This window comes from Symphalangus syndactylus, chromosome 4 (assembly GCF_028878055.3).
Source record: "Symphalangus syndactylus isolate Jambi chromosome 4, NHGRI_mSymSyn1-v2.1_pri, whole genome shotgun sequence".
NCBI lineage: Eukaryota > Metazoa > Chordata > Mammalia > Primates > Hylobatidae > Symphalangus > Symphalangus syndactylus.
In genome coordinates, this window is record NC_072426.2 from 155,762,461 (window position 1) to 155,784,901 (window position 22,441).

Consider the following 22,441-nt stretch of genomic DNA (forward strand, 5'->3'; position numbering starts at 1 on the left):
ATAGAAATAATGAGAATCGCAGCGATTTGCCATGGGGAATTAGAATGTGGAGAATCTTCTCCCTGTGCAGTATCCCCTAATGTCTAGGACCAGATAAGTAGCCTCTAATTTTAAATGTGCAGTTATCCAAATAAGATGAATGTGCAGGGCAAAGCTGGATAAGAATGTCGATCTTAATGTTAATATTTTTATTCTCCTTCATAATCGACATATAGTTGGCAAAAGCCAAATGTCTGTGAGATCCCTAAAGCCCGCAGCTAACTCAGGAGAGCTGTAGCCAGCTTTATCTTACATCAGCTGTAGAGAGCTGGCCTGAGGGAGACACATCGCAGAATAAGCCCTTGCCATTGTCCTTTACAATGTTTTAAATCAGTTGTTTTATCTTGTCTAGATTTATATTTTGTAAAATGCAAACTGATAAAGCATGACAGCATTCAAGACATAGAGTTTGCAACTGAAGCTTAAACCTGTGTGTGTGTGTGTGTGTGTGTGTGTGTGTGTGTGTGTGTGTGTGTTTTAGGTAAAACATTATAGAGATTTAGGGAATTCTTTTAAAAACTGGAAAGAAAGACATTAGAAATCATAATCTACTCCCCTAATATTACAGATGAAAGGAACCAAGACTAGAAGAGTAAAATATGTTAGTGATAAAGCCAGGACCTAAGTATGTTAGTTTGTGTTCAAAGTAAAAATATCAAATATAAGAATTGTCTTCTTTTCACTTATATCTCCTTAATTTTATAGATAAGTAAGATTCTGTTTTTAATTCTGGATCTTTAATATATGAAAATGACTTGTATTTGAAGTGTTTGATTTTTGAAGTTTTTGAAATTAATGTCAGAACACTAGATTCCTCTTAAAAGTAAATTAGTAATTATATTTTAAAAATAAAATATACATTTTGGCAGTACAAACCCAGTTATCATTTAATTGTTAGTGTATGTTTTCTACAGATATATTTTCCTTACTAGGCAGATAATGTACATGCTTGCTAATGAAAGCTTTGTGAGCTATGTGTCTTTGGCACTTATTTTGCATAAATTATAATACTGTTTTACTAAAATATGGGTTAAAGCAAATATATTCAAGACAGTGTGCAAATGTGAATGCAACAGATTCCAAATAGATGATTTTTTATTGATAAATAAATTTTAATTTAAGTTTTACTTCAGTTTTAAGAATCATCAAGATTTTCAACAGAAGGGCTTATTTATTTTAAACCCTACGCCACCTTTCTGAAACCTGAAAAAGATTTGTGAAAACAGCCTGCAATAAAAATCACACACGCTTCATAAAACACTACTTGATAGATATCACTTGCCCCATTAAGAACTAAACGACAAAGGATGTAATTTCAGTTCTGGCATGCAATATGAATCGAAAGCCTTTAAAACATCTTGCTGATGGGAACTATGACAACGTGACATTGAAGAATTATGAGCTGAAGACATCTATCTTAATCAGATTTTTGAAGTAAATGCCATAAAACATAAAGTTGTTTTGTTCATCTTTACATTTTTACATGTTTTGGTGGGAGCATGATTTTCTAGTGTGTTGCTTTAAATGCAGAGACTGCAAAATCAGTATTTAAAAGTATAAGTTCAGTACACAGAGTTGAAGCAAATTTTAGTCAATACACTCTGCATACACAGGGAATTATTTCTGTAATAATGTACATTTTTCCGTCTTTTATGCCAGTGATTTATCTTAAGCAAACACTCTAAATAAATGATATTAATAGATATTTTGGAAACACAATTAGGTGTTTATTTGCCTTTTTTTCTTTTTTTGAGACAGAGTATTACTCTGTCGCCCAGGCTGGAGTGCAGTGGTGCCATCTCGGCTCACTGCAACCTCCACTTCCCCGGTTCAAGTGATTCTCTTGCCTCAGCCTCCCAAGCACCTGGGATTACAGGCACCTGCCACCACACCTGGCTAATTTTTTTGTATTTTTAGTAGAGACAGGGTTTCATCATGCTGTTCAAGCCGGTCTCGATCTCCTGACCTCAGGCGATCCACCCGCCTAGGCCTCCCAAAGTGCAGGGATTACAGGCGTGAGCCACAGCGCCCAGCCGTATATTTGCCTTTATAAATTTAGAAATGAAAACAGAATGCTTGTAAAGACCTCCCCATAGAAAGAAATTGTCTTATGGATATACTAACACATAAACATCTTTTCTCCTAAAAGAAATACGGCAAAAACTTTTATTACTTTGTTTGAATAATTGAGAAAAGCCTGGAAATTAGCTCCTTACACTAAAATAACACTTCACAGTTTATAAAAATACTTTAATATACATTATCTCTTTTAATTCTCACATTTCCTTGTAAGATTGATTATTACCCCATTTTACAGGTGAGGAATTGGAGTATTTGCAATAGGAAATTGATGATATAGTTACTAAGTTTGGGACAGGTAGCTTAAACTGTCCCGCTTGGGACAGGAAACCAGATGTTATGGGCTAAATGTTTGTGTCCCCCAAAATTCAAATGTTGAAGCTGTAATCCCCCATGTGACTATTGGAGCTAGGGCCTCTAAGGAAGTAATTAAGGTTAAACGAGGTCATCAGGGTGTAGCCCTGATCCTGCCGCATTAGCATCCTTACAAGAAGAGACACCAGAGGGCTTTGCTCTCCCGCATTGCTCCCCTGCTGTCTGCCTCGCCTCAGCAAGAAAACAGCCATCTGCAAGCCAGGAAGAGAACTGTCACCAGAAACCAACCGACCCTGCCAGACCTTGATCTGTGACTTCTGGTCTCTAGAACTGTGAGAAAATCAATGTCTTTTTTTTTTTTTTTTTTTTTTTTTGAGACGGAGTCTCGCTCTGTCGCCTAGGCTGGAGTGCAGTGGTGCAATCTCGGCTCCCTGCAAGCTCCGCCTCCCGGATTCACGCCATTCTCCTGCCTCAGCCTCTCCGAGTAGCTGGGACTACAGGCGCCCGCCACCTCGCCCGGCCAATTTTTTGTATTTTTTTAGTAGAGACGGGGTTTCACCGTGGTCTCGATCTCCTGACCTCGTGATCCGCCCGCCTCGGCCTCCCAAAGTGCTGGGATTACAGGCATGAGCTACCGCGCCTGGCCAATGTCTATTATTTAAGCCACCCAGTCTACAGCATTTTGTTATGGAAGCTTGAGCAGACCAATACGTCACATCTCTATTCTCTTCATGATATATCCAGTGCTTATTCATCTCTTCTATGGAAAATTTTAACAAACTGGCACCAAACTATTTGTAGACTCATGAAATAAAAGCTCATAAGATCCATGAAAGACTATCTTAGTCACTGCTTCTTTTTGAACCTTTATGTCGAGAGGAAGGTTCCTAGTGGCAGTGAGCATCTTGAAGAAAGATGCAGGCTTCCAATCTCAATATATCATGTTTACTACTATTTTAAAAGACTCAACAGGCTGGGCACAGTGGCTCACACCTGTAGTCCCAGTGCTTTAGGAGGCCAAGGTGGGAGGATCACTTGAGACTACAAATTTGAGACCATGTTGGGCAGTATAGCAAGATCCCCACCTCTACAAAACATTCTAACGAATTAGCTGAGGGTGGTGGTGCATGCCTGTAGTACTGGCTACTCGGGATGGTGAGGTGGGAGGATTCCTTGAGCCCAAGAGTTCGAGGTTGCAGGGAGCTATGATCACAGTACTGCACTCCAGCCTGGGCAACACAGCAAGACCCTCTCTCTTAAAGGCACAACAAAGCCTTAGAAAATACAGATTATTAATTTCCCAATTATAGGACCTTACATTTATATAGTACTTGCCATTCACAGAGCATTGTCATATACGTGATCTTGCTTTGATGTTGGCCCTCATATCTCCCATATTCAATATTCTTTTCAGTGTACATCCTGCCTTTCATAGGTGCTCAGTCAAAGCAGCATAAAAGTATATACTGGGAAGAAGCTTTTAGTGTTGTATACACACAAAAAACATACCCCTAAATTGTTAATGACAGAGAAGGGAATTCAGCAAATACATGTCTATGTTAGCTTCATCTATCACTCTATTTTCCTTTTAATGAAGAGTGATCATTACATGGTTTCCACTTAATAGATCACTCTCATTGCACATGCCAAGAATAGAAAGGATACACTGGGTTCCATTGAAGTCCATTGCATCTACTTATTTCATGTTCATGATGATACATATCTCTGCCTAGAGGTCATAATATGACTGGAAGGACACTTAAATGAATATTTGATTTGACTTTGATGTAAAACATTAAAAGACAGTAGGGACTCAATAAACTACAGATAAGAAATAAGATATCAAATAATATGCTAGAAAAAAATAACTGCAAAATTAATATATTTTTGAGAAGCAAGATCAGTAGGGTCATTGGGAACTTTATCTGTGCTCTTCAATTATTTGTTTTTCCTATAGTTGCTGAAATATTTAAGAAAGAAGAATCAGAAAAAAAACTCAAAGCAGACTGAATCTTTTTGCTAAAAATAATTTTTAAAATGTATTATAATTGTCTTCATAACTTTTATAAAACAGATCAGTTTTCTTAAAAAAATTTTTTTTTAAGAGACAGCGTCTCACTCTGTTGCCCAGGCTGAAGCACAGTGGCATGATCATGGCTCACTGTAGCCTCAACCTCCTGGGTTCAAGTGATCCTCCCATCTCAGCCTCCCAAGTATTAATAGTTGGAACTACAGGCACATACCACCATGGCCCCATTAATTTTCACATTTTTTTTTAGATGGCCAGGTGCGGTGGCTGACACCTGTAATCCCAGCACTTTGGGAGGCTGAGGCAGGCGGATCACCTGAGGTCAGGAGTTCAAGACCAACATGGTGAAACCCCGTCTCTACTAAAAATACAAAAATTGGCTCGGCGTGTTGGTGAACGCCTGTAGTCCCAGCTACTGAGGAGGCTGAGGCAAGAGAATTGCTTGAACCCGGGAGACAGAGGTTGCAGTGAGCCAAGATTGCACCACTGCACTCCAGCCTGGTGACAGAGTGAGAGTTCGCCTCAAAAAAATTTTTTTTGTAGAGACAGATTTTGTCATGTTGCCCAGGCTGGTCTTGAAATTGTGGTCTCAAGTAATCTGCCCACCTCGGCCTGCCAAAGTTCTGGGATTACTGATATGGGCCACTACACCTGGCCTGGTTTTCTTTTAAGCTTGAAAGATGCCTCCTAGCCTTTTACATAGTTATTTTTACAATTTGTTTAAAAAATTTTTACATTGAAATCTGAAATAAATTTAAATTGGATATAAAGTCATTTCACTATATGTACCTTAAGATGTTAATAGTTATAATACAAGATAATATGGATGAGTTTATTTTTAAAATAAAGGTACTATTTTTAATGTCTTTAATATAAGATAGTATGGTAGGGTATTTTATGACTTGAGTTAATACAGTGAAGTTTTCATAATATTTGAAGTAAAATTTTTTGTACTATCCCTTAAATGTTTTATATGTATAACTTAAGATGGTATAATATGGTTTTTAATTACTTTAAATTTCAAATACCCATAACATAAGCTAATATATTTTAAGATTTTATTATGTATTACCTAAATTAAAGGGAATTTTAAAATTGAAAAACTTCAGACTTCATTGCATGACTCCGATCTTGCTCTCCCCTCAGAAGTTAATTGATTTATATAGTTAGGTTCAGTTAGAGTAAGTGCTCAGTCCTGCGTCTCCTGTTTCATTTTGTAGTACTCTTCTATACCAGACATTTTATTTGTGATATGTTATCTGAAAAGCATAGCAAATTCTGCATTGTTTGAACTATGTGATTTGCTTTCCTTACTCTTTATAAGCCACCTGTCACAATAATGTAGCTTTATTTGCCTTCCACCCTGTCCTTATCTATATTACAAATATGTGTTTTATTTATATCATATCATATACTCCATTTAAAGTCCATAAAATTTAATTTCACTAAAATGAAATGCTCCTAATAAGGTAATAAGGGGAGAGAAAAGTGTTGATTGATTTATGTCAGTTCTTTATTGTCAAGATTGGGACAGCTTCTTCCTTTTTTGCTTACTCTCTCAGGTAAAATATTTTAAAATGGGTACAAGAATATCCTGAAACATACACTGAGACATTTTAAAGGTATTTTTATCCAGTTTTTTATGCATGTATAAAAGATATGTTTATGTATGTTTCTGTTAGAAATGATTATGCAAAACTAAGAATTTCATAGCAAAAATGTGTCTGAGGCATTATGGTTGACAAGATAAACTACTTTAACTATCAAAAGATAGCCATGTACACTTGTTTTCACCCACTGAAATAGTTCAGAGTGCTTGACATTTAGATTAACTGCACACTTTGGAGCAGCAACCATTGAAGCCAGAACGATATCTCTGAAGACAAGTTACTGCCACTCAAGAGAAGTTGCTTTTTAAATAGAAGATAACCAGAAATTCTGCTATCCAGTAACAAGAAGAGAATAGCAGAGACCATTCATACTAAATGAGAAAGACATGAATAAATATATATTATGTTTAATTTCACAATCATAAGCATGGTATTAGGAGCTTTGGAGAAAGCTGTTTTAGGAGCTCTAAAGAAAGCTCTATTCTTGCCTTCTAGAACTCCTACTGGATGTATATTGAGCTTTTTTATTCTATTTTTTTTTCTTTGAAGTACTCATTTATATGTAAGCATTCTGTCTTTCTGGTACTATCTGAATGATTTTCTCAGATCTGTTTTCCAATTTAATGGTACTCTCTATAATTGTGTCTACTATACCATTTAAACAATCCAATGAGATTTTAATTGCAATGACTGCATTTTTCCTATATGTAGACATTCTACTTTTGTCAAAATGGCCTCATATTTTTTCATAGTGTCTAATTCTTAGGTTTTTAATTTTTTTTTTTTTTTGGTCCTTAATCATTCTGAACATGCTTACAGTTTTATCTGACAGATATACTTACCCCAAGTTTGGGGAAGATAAATTGCTGCTTTTTGTTTTGTCTGTAGACTGTAGCTGAAGGCAGATTTTTTTTTTAAATTTTGTAGTTTGTGAACTCATTGAAAGCAAGGTTTGGTCTTAGAAATCCCTGTGACTTGGTTTGAGAGTATATTCTTTTAGAAATGGTTTGCGGCCGGGCGCAGTGGCTCACGCCTGTAATCCCAGCACTTTGGGAGGCCGAGGTGGGCAGATCACTTGAGGTCAGGAATTCGAGACCAGCCTGGCCAACATAGTGAAACCCCATCTCTACTAAAAATACAAAAAATTAGCCGGGCATGGTGGTGCGCACCTGTAATCACAACTACTTGGGAGGCTTAGGCAGGAGAATCGCTTGAACCTGGGAGGCAGAAGGAGGTTTCAGTGAGCCGAGATCACACCACTGCACATCAGCCTGGGCAACCGAGCAAGACTCTGTCTCAAACAAAAACAAAAACAAAAAACGTTCAATTTGCTTCTGCCGGATGCCTCAGGCAGAAGCATTGCTGACCCAAGACCACTTTTAATATTAATTTATTGGCTTGGGGTTCCAGAACCATAATGATAGTTTAAGTTTCAATGTAATACTCCAATCCCAGGGAGGCCCAGGCTAATGGGTAAAATTTTCCTATCAGGAAAAAGCAAGTTGTTTAAGATAACATAGGAGATTTCTTATTGTTCCCTTTGTAGTGAGACAATTTTTAAAGTTTCCTCTTTGAATGAGGGTGTAACACTTCAAGGGTCCAGGCATTATCTAGGAGTCTCAGTAACAGCTGAGACTTACCTAGTCTTCTCCTTGTTCATTAAAAAGGTTACAGAGGGCTGGGCACGTTGGTTCACGCCTGTAATCCCAGCACTTTTGGAGGCTGATGTGGGAGGAACACTTGAGCCCAGGAGTTCTAGATCAGCCTGGGCAACATAGTGAAAACCTGTATCTACAAACAATACAAAAATTATTCAGGTTTGGTGGCACATGCCCAGCAATAGAGCGAGACCCTGTCTCAAAAAAAAAAAAAAGAAAAGAAAAGAAAAAGGCGGGCCAGGCTGCAATGGCTCACGCCTGTAATCCCAACACTTTTGGGGGGCTGAGGCAGGTGGATCACAAGATGAAGAGATCAAGACCATCCTGGCCAACATGGTGAAACCCCATCTCTAAAAATACAAAACTTAACTTGGCGTGGTGGCGCACACTTGTATTCCCAGCTACTCAGGGGGCTGAGGCAGGAGAATCACTTGAACCCGGGAGGCGGAGGTTGCACTGAGATTGCACCACTGCACTCCAGCCTGGTGACAGAGCAAGACTCTGTCTCAAAAAAAAAAAAAAAAAAACAGAAAAAAGAAAAAGATTACAGAAACTGGCAGACCTCCTCAGGAAAGCTACAGTGCCAGCTTACCTGCACTTTACATTTTTTCTCTTCCCTCTGCTTTTGACTTATTCTTTCTTTCCAATTCAGTTAATTAACCCAAAGTGTAAGTTCCACAGGCAGGCTGAGATTGTTGGCTTTTTGTTCATGGGTATAACTTCAGTGCCTAGAACAGAGCCTGGCGTATAGTAAACACCCAAGAGATGCTAAATGAATTCATCCCAGAGGTAGTATATTTACCCCAACAATTCTAGGTGTTTTATATAGCAAGGAAGTTGGCAGGTAGGTAACCTAGGTTGCCGCATTGTCTGAAATAGAAAGTACAGTAGAATCTAAAAAAAAAAGAGAGAGAGAGAACGGGAAGGTTTAGATTCAGACTTTGATTATTTCTTCTAATCCTCAAAGCATGACCCTAAAGATGCTAAACCAAATTCTCACTAACCCAGTAAGTACAGTGAATCAGTTCATCTGTGTTCATCTGAGTAATAACTTCTAGGCAGTTTAAGTCATTGTTTTATATCCTTTTATTTATCACCAGGGTATTTCATACTCAGTGTCTTTTTATAAATAGTTTTACAATCAATTGATGATGAAGGTCTTAAGAACAATAGTGTTTACTTATATTGCATCTTAACGATTTTCAAAACACATTTTGAAATTTCGTTTGATTTACAGGCAACTATCTGACAGATATTTGCACTGGTGAAAATTTTTACACAGTACTGTATTTTAACCAAGGGCTTACGCAGAGGTGTTTAAATGGAAAACTCACTTTCAAACACTGGGCTTGTGTGAGAATTCTAGAAAAAATAATGAACTACAGGAACTGGTTTATGTGAAAATGATTTTCTGAGTAAAATGAGGTCTTTGTTTTCCAATTTTTATTATACCATTTTAGGTGGTTACATTATTAATAGAATATTTGAGGGGCTGGAGTGGAAAACGAAAGGAAAACCCCTGAATATCTGTTTTTGTTTTCAGATGGCTTCACAGACTTTGTGATATGACTGTAAGCACCTATTTCCTTAACTCAAATTTTCTCCATTTATAAGAAAAATTATTGCCACCTAATTTTTTTCCTTCAGAGGGAAATAATGACTACTAAATGTCTGCGATGTGTGTGAGATGTTCTGGACAAAAGAGGCATTTTAATGGTAATTTACTGTTTTCAGTGTCATAAAAATGTTGAATTTATAATACCACCTTTCTTTTCTTTTTTTTTTTTTTACATCTGCATCAGATTTATTTTTTAAAGAAATGGATTATAATACCACCTTTCTAATAGCTCCTGAAATGTAACCAGATCAGGGAAGTGTTGTTACCTAAAGCTCCCTAAATTTAGAAAATCAAGGAGAAGCAATTTCTGGAAAGCCACAGAGTTAATATATAATGAAATGAGAGATTAAGCTACACCAAGAATTAGATTGGTATTTTCAAAATCAAAAACTAACTCTCGTTTTGTCCTTGTACACTTTGAAGATCCACTTGAGGCTCTGGCCACTGTAGTTAAAATTCACATGATGGAGCCAGGCGTGGTGGCCCACACCTGTAATCCTAGCGCTTTGGGAGGCCGAGGCGGGTGGATCACCTGAGGTGAGGAGTTCAAGACCAACCAGGCCAACATGGTGAAACCCCGTCTCTACTAAAAATATAAAAAATTAGCTGGGCATGGTGGTGCACACCTGTAATCTCAACTACTTGGGAGGCTGAGGCAGGAGAATCACTTGAACCTGGGAGGCAGAGGTTGCAGTCAGCTGAGATTGTGCCACTGCACTCCAGCCTGGGCCACAGAGCAAGACTCTGTCAAAAAAAAAAAAAAAATCATATGATAGTAAAATATACAGAAACAAAGTTTTATACAATTTGTTTTGATGACTTGTTTTTAAGAAAGAGATCAATTTTGAAGAAGACTTAAGTTTTATTTGAGACAAGAGAAAGTAAAGATATAGCCAGGAAGTGAGGTGAAAATGAATTTTAGGATACAGAAATGAAGACTTTAATTCCATCCTTTGCAAATCATCCATAAATATGTTTGGCTGCTTTTAAATGCTCGTCAAGTTCAACAACTGAAAGTGAACTGACAGAATTTGGTTTAGCATCTTTAGGGTCGTTCTTTGAGCATTAGAAGAAATAATCAAAGACTGAATCTAAATCTTCACGTTCTCTTTTTTTCTTTGAGAGTCCAGTGTACTTTCTGTTTTAGGCAATGTGGCAAGCACTAGATTACCTGACAACTCCCTTGCTATATAAAACAATATGTGTATCATATTGTAAGCTCTTAGAGGGCTAAGACCAGAGCGTTTTCATTTATTCCACTTGCTATCATTATTATTCAGGAGTAAGGAAGCCACATGCTGATGAATGAATACCCAGGAGATGTTTTGTGTAACGGTGCTTCTCAGATTCTCTCACAGTTTTGTGAAATTAAAACTGTTTCTGTCTCTCTGTCTCCTTCCACCTCCACCCAGTTTCTGCCTGTCCCTCTGTGTCCTTCCTTCTTCTGTCCCTCCATCTTCCTTTCTCCATCCCTTCATGCCTCCATTTGTCTTTTGATGACTGACTTTACTCAAACTGCTCTTATTCTGAAGCAGCACAGATGTCCGCCCTTAGCTTCTATCTCCCTTCCAGATTAGGGCATTTGTTCCCTGGGGACATGTGTAGCCAGGCCACATGGAGATCCAGGAAAGGAGGGGAAGGAGAGCAGGGTGAAGGAAGTGGGTGGGACAGAGCAGTTGGAGTCGCTGCAGTGACACCTTTCTAACTGTGCACACCTGCTGAAAGCGAATGCCAGCCCACTCTCCTCCTTTCCTCTCATCTCACACTCACCTTTTACTTCCTCTCACATGAACCGAGCACACACATACAAATGCAGACATACACTCACACCAGATCTTTTCATCTCACAGCAGGTATTATTTTCTTCCCCAGTTTTCCTGTCTCAAAGTCCATTTCCATTCTGCTCCCTGAAGATGACAGCCCAAGGCTGTAAACCAGGGAGGAGCTGGAGCTGAGTTGCACATAGCAGCCCGGGAGCTGCCAGCAGTAGCTTTTAGTCTTAAAAAAAAAAAAGAAAAAAAAATGAAGCCAGCAAATGAGCCCAGATATGCATTGTTTTGTTTTGTTTCTTCTTGGCGTGATCCTTGGCCATACTAGCTAGGAAAAGGTGACTAGGCCGAACTTCATGACTATGAGATCAAATTCCTTCCTGTGTGAGAACTGGCAAGAGGTTAGTTTGTTTTTTGTTCTTATGACATTTCCTTTTTGCATATTTTTGATTTTTATTTTTTTTAGAGGCAGGGTCTTGCTGTGTTGCTCAGTCTGGTCTGGACTCGCACAATCTTCCTGCCTCAACCTCCCCAAGTGATAGGATTACAGGCATGAACCACGGAGCCTGGCCCTATGACATTGCTGATCGTAATTTTTCTACCTGTTAAAGCAAACGCTTTTTTTGTCCCTACAAAAAAATTAAAAATTAGCTGGGCATGGTGGCACACACCTGTCCCAGCTACTCAGGAAGCTGAGGCGGGAGGACCAGTTGAGCCCAGGAGCCTGAAGCTATGGTCAGCTCTCATCATACCACTGCACTTCAGCTTGGGCAACACAGCAAGACCTGTCTCTAAATAAATAAATAAATAAAGCAAACACGTTTCCTCTCCAGGCGTATTTGCTTGTGTGTTCTCACTTCTGGTGATGGTGCTATTAGTTGCTGACAAGGCTCCTCCATTACTTTGTTTTTCCTCATGATGTTCTGCCTTTTATTTCTTCCCTGTTTTTTGTTTGTGTGTGTGTGTGTGTGTGTGTGTGTGTGTGTGTGTGTGTGTGTTTCCCGAGATAGAGTCTTGTTCTGTTGCCCAGACTGGAGTGCAGTGGCATGATCTCAGCTCACTGCAACCTCCGCCTCTTGGGTTGGTGCAGTTCTCCTGCCTCAGCCTCCTAAGTAGCTGGGATTACAGGCATGCACCACCACGCCCAGCTAATTTTTATATTCAGTAGAGGTGGGGTTTCACCATGTTGGCCAGGCTGGTCTCGAACTCCTGACCTCGTGATCTGCCCACCTCAGCCTCCCAAAGTGTTGGGATTACAGGTGTGAGCCACTGCACCCAGCCTCTTCCCTGTTCTTGGCACTTACTTTTATGTCAGGCACTGTGTGTTTTTAGATCCTTTAAACAAGCACCCACTATCAAATAAGTGAGGCTCAGAGAGATTAAGTAATTTATGCAAGAATATATCCCATGGAAAGTAAATATCCCATATTCATTGTCATGTGTCTCAATGGTGCCTCTCACCATGCTGATTCATAATAACGGAGTTGCTATCCGGGGAAAGTCACCAGCAGTTTCTCTTCTTCTCCACGCAGAGTTCCATGAATAGGCCTTACATTTGCTTGGAACTGGGGGCCGGTAAGCTGCTTACACTGTAATCTACCCTCTATCCAATAGCTCCTAGCATTTTCCTGGTATAATAGTCAACATACTTTATTCAGTGTACACCATGATTCAGGTTCTTAACCCATGCTAGCAGGTCTAACATGGGAACAGACTGCCTTAAATGACGCTGTTGAAGAGCTAAGGGAGGAACAGGGTGACCACAGTCTTTATTATCTAATCTCTATGATTAATGTGAGTTTTAAAAAACATCTGATATTAATTTCATTCAACATATTGAATAAAAACATGCAACTGTTAGGCTTTCATTGAAGTTATATGAGCAGTAGGACCTTGATAAAGGAAAGGCACGTGGAAAGAAGGAGTAAATTTAATAAAGATGCTGTTTGGGTATGATGCATAATTTCTCATGACCATGGTACCGAGAATTTAATTTTCAAAAAGATACAGAGGAATATTTTGCAAAAATAATCGACACCTTTTCTAAAATATCTAAAAGCATTGCTAATCATAAGCTTTAAATACTAATAAAAGGAAAACATACTGTGTTTGGTGAAATATAATTTATAATAATTTTTTTTACATTATTTTATATCTTACATTTTGTATATTTTAATTTTATATGATCTTTATATTATTCACCTGTCTTAAAAGGTAGATTTTAAATATCAGAACATTTTCAAAGAAATATTCCTAAAATCCAGTCTTTGGGGTGAGTGGCATGGTTCCTTGCTTGAATGAGATGACCCATCAAGGTGCTATTAGATAAATGTCATCAATTAATCAGCACATTTTTGGGAGTCCTTGAAGTACGTGCTTAGTGAAAGTACCAGAAAATCTAAAAAATTTTGAGTTAGAATCCTTGCCTTTCAGAATCTAAGAGTTAAGTTGGGGAAATACAACATATTTGCAAATTACCTTATAGTTAAAGGCAGTATGGACAAGCTACTTCCACACTCTCTCATTGAATTCTTCACAAATGGTCATTCATTCAACAAGTATTTATTGAGTGTCTGCCCTTGTGAGGTCTGTAGAGCTCAAAGGTGAGCTCAAAGGTGAACTGCACGTGCATCCTGCCCGTAGGGAGCTGAGCAGGGGACATGAGCCCTACAACCTTAACTTTAGCACAGAGGGGAACGTGAATAGAGCCATGCGAAAGGGACAGATACAATAAGGCGACTCTGAGGAGAGATTAATGATTTTTACCTGGAGAAAACAGAGGTGGTGTCACCTTTTTTAGATCTTGAAGTAATTTGGATCTGGAGTTAGAAAGATGGAGGAAAATGTCTTTCCAGAGAGAAGCAACTCTGCCTAAGTAGAAAGGTGTAAGGCATGGAGTGGCTACAGCAAGCGTGGCTAGAACAAAGAATATGCGAAGAGGACACACGAGGGAGAGCTTGCAAAAATATATTGTGGGATATCTGTGACTAAATATAACATTCACCTTTAGAGTTCATTTCAAGTTTGATAGGCACTAGAAAGCCATTTGGAGTTTTCTAGGAGTAAATCGACATGTTCAGAGGTATGTTGCAGGAACATTAAACCTGGTGACTATGTGAGGTCTGATTGGCCCATCTATAACTCACTCAAAGTCATTATATCCAGAACTTTTTTTCAATCTGTGTATCAGTGAATTTGTCTAAAGCGAAAGGCTGCAGTGGCTGTTCTGGTTGTTCTTGTGTGGATCTGCCCAGCTGTGTTAGATTCATAAACACTTTTGTAGTCTCCAAGTCTAGACCCTGTCCTTTTTCCTTGTGTCCATTTTGAACCTTGGCACAAAAATTTCCCTCGGTATTCAGTTGTTCTTTATGTGAAGACTTAAAAAGTGCCAGGTACAGATCCTCACACCTGCAGTCTCAGTACTTTGGGAGGCCTCCGCGAGAGGATCGCTTGAGCCCAGGAGTTCAAGACTGGCCTGGGCAGCATAGGGAAACCCCATCTCTACAAAATTATATTTTAAAAAATTAGCCGGGTGTGGTGGCACATGCCTGTAGTTCCAGCTAGTTGGGAGGCTGAGGCAGGAGGATCACTTGAGCATGGGAGGTCGAGGCTGCAGTGAGCTGTAGTTATACCACTGCACTCCAGCTCAGAGAACAGAGCAAGACCTTGTCTCAGAGGAAAAAAAAAAACTTAAAAAGAAATGTTCTCTCTATTTTCAGTAACAGAAATAAAATGAAAAATAGTAATGTTTTTCATAAGCAACCTTTTGATCTTAAAAATACTCTAAATCATGCAACCGATTATGTTTCCCTCTTTGTGTTGGCAAGTAGATTATTTAAAGCCAGATTTGTGTTCCTCTTTAAAAATGTATAGTACTATACAGTAGGTATTTTGTCCGCTAACCTTAAATCTGGCTTTATCTTATCTTTCACACTTATTTTTCTTGTATTCTATCTTTATTTTTGGTAGTGTTGAACTTTATCTTGTTATACTTTATACACTTATTCTATCTTGAGTAAATTGGTACAGATAAATACATGCTCCAGCTATTTCTTATGTTTTGTAAGCCCAAATCTATAGAGCTAGCATTGACCCTAACTGAATCCTCGGATTTTGCTCCTGTTTGTGGTCTGGTGCAGAATTTAAATTTCTGGCCAGGCCAGGCACAGTGGCTCATGCTTGTAATCCCAGCACCTTCAGAGGCCAAGGCGAGAAGATCACTTGAGCTCTAGAGTTCGAGACCAGTCTGGGCAACATAGTGAGACCTTGTCTCTACAAAAAATTTAAAAATTAGCCAGTGAGGTGGCTCATGCCTGGATCCCAGCTACTCGGGAGGCTGAGGTGGGAAGATCTTCTTGAGCCTGGGAGGTCAAGGCTGCAGTGAGCTGTGATTGTGCCACTGCACCCCAGCCTGGGCAGCAGAGCGAGATCCTGGCTCAAAAAACAATTTAAAAATTTTCTTAAAAATTTCCGGCCACCTACCCTATATCATTCAGACTTTGCATGTATCCTGTTCCACCAAATTTTAGATTGAACCTAGCTTTCATCACTGGATTTGTTTTATTGGTAGCTCTCCTGATCGTGTTGTCAATTCAAGAGGTTCCAGTAAACACAGCACACTGCTGCACTAGCCTGGGCAGACCATTGGCAAGAGCGTGGATCCTTGTGTGGTGTCTTGTACGCTGTAAGTTCTCAGCAGACACTTACAAAATGAAGACGTGTACCTAAGGAAAGCCGCAGCTGCTTATTTTTGAAACCTTAATGGAAGTTTTTCCCAATGGTTATGTTTTTATTTAGGAATAAGAATTCTAAATTCAACATATTGAAACATGATGATAATGGATCTTAAAATCATTTCTCTTTCAGTAACAGTGTTCTTCTCCATAATGCTTTATTTTACCATTTACACAATGCTTTCATCAGTGACTGACTTAGCAGATTCCTGGAACATCAAGTCTAGAAAATGTACGTGGGATGAATGGCTAAGTGCGTGATGAATAAATGAATGAGTGGGTGCATTTCATTGAATCCTTACAATTGCACTAAGACCTGGATGGGGCAATAGTATTTCTCACATTACAGGTGAGAAAACTGAGGCTTACTATCATGATGTCTGACAGAATCAGGACTTAAATTTGTTATTATAACTTCTAATATTCTGCTCTTTACATAGTATAATATCTAACATAATTTCTTCTCTATAATATAATATTCTTTCATGGCACCATGGAGTCATCTGACCCATACCACTGCTTCTTTTTAGGCAAAGTCTTGTTACTTTTTCCTTGGAAACATTCCTCCCTGTTCTCTGTTTCTATTCCGTTGACACCAGCCTACTCTAGGCCCTCATAACTGTAGCTTGTTCAGTCATGCTATCAGCAGCTTCTTGAAATGTACCTTAAAGACATCCATAGAGATTCTAGTCAGATACACTGATGCTAAGAAAGACAACTCTAATTAATTATATGAAACATGAATAATAAATCTTTCATGAATTTTAAACTGTTAGTTTCTCTTTTTCTAACACAATGACAACTGTATGTGCCATTCCCTCAAAAGCTTATTTCAGTCTGAGATTTGGACAATCATAATTTTTCATGAACACCAAAGCAATAAACCAAGAAGGATTCCTGCAGTTTCTGGTATGGGAAATTTCAAGAATACAGAGTTTCTATTCTTGAAGTTCCCCCATATCAGAAAATGCAAGGAAGTAGCGATATTTTCATATATTTAGGTAGTATCTCTAGCCCTCATTACAAGAGTGAGAAATTATTCATTGTTAAATTATATGATATGGAATATTAGGGATCATTAGAAACATGTAATATTACTGATGTTATATGCTATGAGAGGAGTTATTTTTATCATTGTACCCTGTAAAGAGGTTTGATAACATATATTAAAACAGTTACATATTATGTATTCATTTCATGCAACCTGAATTACAGTGTTAAACTGTGCTATTTGGCTTAACAGTCACTGCCGGAGTTCACATCGTAGATGGAAGCTAGTCCTTGTGTTTCCTATTCTTTTTTAATATGTGCATTTATATTAATAGCGTGATTTAATACATCAATTGAAAATTATACTGCCTTTTGAACTGCATTTAGTCCAAAATTGGCATCTTATGTGTGTGGAACCATAATCAGTTTAGCATTAAATTAAAGAGTCATCTATCTGTTTGGTAAAATGTAGTCTTCGTAAATTCTAGCATGTCCAAAGCTAGGTAATGAGATGGAAAAGTAGGTCTCAGATGTTACATTAATTTGTGAATTTTAACTTATGACTTATTAGCTTTATGGAATTTTCTAGCAGTTACAACACAGCATTCAAAACACAGTGTTTATGTTTTGAAGTTGCCAGACTCTTTATGATTCTGGTTTAAAACAAAAATGTTTGTATCACTGACATAGTGGCATGAGCCTATCTGGTCACCTATGACTGACTTCAGAATGTAGTTACACTGCATACTGTGAAATTGGAAAATCTGTTCTGTGTGTGTTCTAATGGATGTGACGGTCATTAAGTATATGAGTCTTCTGACGTTGTAATCAGATGTGATTCAGTCTGTTAAGTACCCATGAAACAACATCTGCTTCACAGAGTGACCTTCTGCTAAAGAATACTTAGCATCTATTAGTAGATCATAGTGCAGATCTGCCTTATTTGAAATGCACTAAACTAGAGTAGTCTACTGCTGTTTAGCAACTAGCTTGTAATAATTTATTGCAGTTAAATAAAGCTTAAAAAAACTCCATTAAATAATTATAGGGATTATATGCATTTCGAAAACCTTTGTGTTCTACTGAAATTACCCATTTAATTTCAGGGTTGGTTTGTTTAAAAAAGCTGAAATGTGAAGGCACATTAGGGGAGCTGTCAGATGCTGTTTTCTGTAGGTGTTAATAAAACCAGATGAAAAAAAACTGAAACAAATTAAAACCAAAAGCAATTTTGCCATCTGTTGTATATTAATTAGAACTTTGTGTATCAAGGGTAAACTTGCTCTTAGAGAATGTCACTGAACACCCGCTTAATAGAATAATATGCAAATTTATTAGGTTATAGATTTATATGCAGTTTTTAATTCTAATTCACCTGCAGTGGATCCCCAAGAAATTGTTAGTGTGTATATACATACATATATATATATAATGAGTTCTCTTTCTTTTTTTTTTTTTTTTTCAGAGCAACCTGCAAACAATCAAGGCCAGTCTACCCTGCAGCCCTTGCCACCTTCCCATAAGCAGCACTCTGCACAGCATCATCCATCCATCACTTCTCTCAACAGAAACTCCCTGACCAATAGAAGGAACCAGAGTCCGGCCCCGCCGGCTGCTTTGCCCGCCGAGCTGCAAACCACACCCGAGTCCGTCCAGCTGCAGGACAGCTGGGTCCTTGGCAGTAATGTACCACTGGAAAGCAGGTAACATCTAAAATTTAAAAATAAGCTAGCCCAACCCTTTTCTCACCAAGAGAAATTTACTATACTTACATATTCTGGTGTGGTGTTCTGGGGTTTTGTTGTTGTGTTTTCTTTTTTCTTCTCTAAGAAGCAGTTCCAGATTGTTGTGATTTTTTTAGTTGCTGGGTCAGTGAACGTGCCCATTCTTTTCACACGTTTTGTTGCCTACAAGAGATGAGGATAAATTACTTCAGTGAAACTTTCCCTTACCACTGTTGTTTTTTCTTATCTACACATTATCAGGCGTGTGGAGAAAAGGACAGAGATATAAAATGTTATTCTCAGTTGCATGTAGTTTGATTCAGTGGACATGTCTAGCATCTTCTTGGTTCTAGACTTCTGTACTTTCTCAGACTATATTTTGTTCATTACATCATATAATCATAGTGGAGCCCCAAGTATAACACATAATCACAAATCAGATGACAATTTGTTAAGGATATTGTAGTTTCTTGCAGTATGAGGCAGATAGAACCTACTCTCTGAAGTTCCTTGCAGGGTTATTTCCTAAGACAATCCATTCATCCTGACACAGTTCTATTAGGAAATTTTTCCCTACAGTGAACGGAAATCTCCATCCCTGAAACTTCCATCCTCTGACTGTAACCGTACAACTAGTAGTCTGCAACTATACAAAACAGTTTTGCCCTCGTTCATAGATGATGGCCCATGAGCTTCTCAGTCTTCTAGAGCTCCAGCAGTTTAATGGTCCTTCTCTGTACACATAGCATAGTGTTTCATTGAGGTTCAAAGTTATGACTTCTTGCAAAGGCTGGCTGACAGGTGGTAATCTGCTCATACAAAAGTATAGGTCAGCAAAAGCTGTATTGAGCTAATCCATTTCATTATTCAGTATCTCCTGGCATATAAAATTTCGCCTTCTTTCTTTGGACAGGAGCTTAACAGTCACTGTCTCCTTTGTAATTATGTATTGCACAACCAACAGTGGTGTCTTACCTTATTGGTCTTCTGTTGGCAGCTTTGCGGCAGGGTTCCCCCAACATTCCTCTTCTTTATTTCTTCTCTGACCCAGGGTTTCCGTTAGGCTTGGAGAAAAAGAGTTATCGCCATAGAAAAGCCAGAAAATAGAGAGCTCTTGACACCTTGAGAGACTGTCCCCCAAAATGTCCTGCCCTAGAGCTTATGGTTAACATTTGGATTTAAATTAGCTTCTGGGTGAAGAAAATGTCTCACAATGAATACATTGCTATTTCCCACCATTAGGTGTACAGTCTCAACCCATTCTGCCTTGAGGATGAGCTAGCAGGAGGTCCTCACAGTTAGTTGTCAACAATAAAAGTCTTTCTGTGTTTTCTTTCACTCTTGACCTAAGAACAAGGTTCTAAAGAACTCATCTTTTTATCTATATCAGCCACGAGTAGTTAAGTTTTATTGTTTATTTTGTATTATTGAACATTCTTCTGGGAGAAATTAGGAAGATAAAGAACAGGAAAAATAGGCAAACAGATTCCTCTTCACTTAAGACACAGAGTCGTGTATACAGATTTTTTTTTCCTGAGGTTATTAGCACAGACCTAAATTTACCCAGTGTAATTAATTAGCACACACTGAACAACTAATCAACACCGATTCACTATTGTCATTTGGAAAAAATTTATTAGGGAAAAAGTAATTTTCCAGTTGAGTCATCAAATTGAATATGGATAATTGCATTGCAGTTGACAATAATTGTTTTGACAAATATTTATGAAATATGTCAAATTAAATCCTCAGAAACGTGTTTAATTTTAGTGATGTTATAAAACACAAAAGCCTCAAAAACTGTCAGTAGGAGAGTTAGCATTCCATGAAACCATGTCTTACAGTGAATTTGGAATAATTTTGAGAAGAGTAAGATGTGTTCTCGTTATTCGTCTTATTGCACTGGAAATTTTGATTGATGGGACTTTAAAGAAAGAAAGTAGTTGGTTAGAAGAAAATCCACTGTAGCCATATGTGAAATTGTAGCTGGTTTCTCTATATTCAGACCGTATAAGAAATCACTCCCATGCTGAGTAGTTACTGAGATTTTCTTCCATTTCGAAGTAATGCCATTAATGAATCATCAGTGGAATTAATATTATATAGTTTTATGAGTTTCAGGGAGGAAATCAACTGCTGATATGGTCTCACTAATAAATATACAGAATAATTAATGTAAAAATTTGTTGTTATGCTAACAAATTTTAATCTGCAGTATGGTTTTGTTGTTTTCTCGTTATCCAAAGTTCACATCTGACAGTGTTGCTAATCAAAAGAAATGATATTTCAACTTGCAGTACTCAGTGAGTGAAGCTAAGCAGTGATGTGAAAATCTCACACTGTACTGACACAGTACTACTGTGGTTTCTTTAATAGTCTCACTTGGTTGGAACTCTGGAGGTGAAGAACCAGTCTTATTTATCATTGATTTTTCCTTTTTTAGTTAAGGTTCCCTATTGAGTATGATTCTCAGACTCAGTTTCAGCTATATTAACAGCTTTATCCAGACTTGTGTCTGCCTTTAACTATTTTTTAATCTGGTGTATTGTTTCATCTTTGGCAATTATTTCAATTTATATGTATATATATCGATTTTGCTAATTCTCACTTTTTCTGAAACTGCCACTTAAAGGTTATAAGCTATGAAGTATCAAATTCAGTTACACATCAATAAGAATCTCTATATTTTTCTCTTATTTCCTCCCCCTTTTCTCTTTTCAACACAAATTGATAGTAATTGGTTACAAAATGGCATGTAATAAACCTTGAAAATCTCAGTGATTTGTAGACTTACAGTTTATGTGAATTGCTGGAAAAGGCATAAAAGGATTTTCTACTTTGTCCTATATGTTTCAGTATAGCTATCATTTTGATTTATTCAAAAGCATTCTTTTTCACCAGGCAGTTTCTTGCTTCCATAAAAATGTTTATTTCCTTTCTCTAATGAATTTAACATTTGCTCCTGCTGCAGACAATCAGTATGATTGTGTACTGTACATTCCCACTCAGTGAATAGAATACTTCTGGTCTGTAATCTCCAGTGACTTTCAGATCTCCTAGAGTCACACTGAGATCCAAAAATGCCTTTGCAGTTCATAAGCATCTCCTTATTATGTCATCATTTCCTATTAACAATCGGTCCCTGTGTATAATACCAAGTGCTTGCTTACAATTTTCCTGAAAATTCCTTTTCTTTGAACTCACTATTTGTTATACTTTGGATCATTCACTTTTAGGGCATTGGAGAGCCTATAACTTGCCCTTTGTTTATTTTATACTTCAGCTGCTTCAGTATGTAATAATAGCTGCTACAAGAATACAGAGCAGCTGAGGAAAAGCTTAGAATTGGCCCAGTATAGCAGCAGCACTTAAAGGTATGGTACAGTAACTCTCATTGAGAAGCCCTGTCCTTCAGCAACTGTAAAGTTAATTGCCTGCAAGTTCCTCATTTATATACGTGAATTAAATAGCTTAGTAGTTACCTATTAGATGTTAACAAAACGGTTCATTTGTAGCCGTTTAATAAAAGATTTATTAAAGTCTTGTTTTATTATGACGCCTACTTTGGCATGGATAGTTCATTAGTTATGTTCCCATAGCTTTTTACCTTCTAGTTCAGTAATGCTTTGCTAATTATTAATGTATGAAATTGCATATTAAATTGACTCTTTATTAGTGCATTTTTTATTTCAATATTGAGATGTCTTGAGCCGCATTAATGTGAGATCAATTGTTAACATTGTTAAAAAAATAGAATACCTAAACAGAGATATTGTTTACTAAACTAAGATATTATACTTTTTTCCCTTTTTATCTTCTTTAAAATGGTTGTAGGGAAAGTGAAAACAATCATACACTCACTGGGTCTGAGTCAGCC

At 37.7% G+C, this 22,441-nt stretch overlaps 1 protein-coding gene across 10 annotated transcripts in view; it reads left to right on the top strand.

Moving 5' to 3' along the window:
* Window positions 1–22,441, top strand: part of TENM3 (teneurin transmembrane protein 3) — a 2,305,387-nt gene that overhangs the window by 2,089,634 nt on the left and 193,312 nt on the right. For all 10 annotated transcript variants that reach the window (XM_055276480.2, XM_063638465.1, XM_063638466.1 and 7 more), the window contains one exon: window positions 18,306–18,543. In XM_055276480.2, coding sequence (XP_055132455.1) covers window positions 18,306–18,543 — 238 coding nt within the window. The remainder of the gene's footprint in view (window positions 1–18,305; window positions 18,544–22,441) is intronic.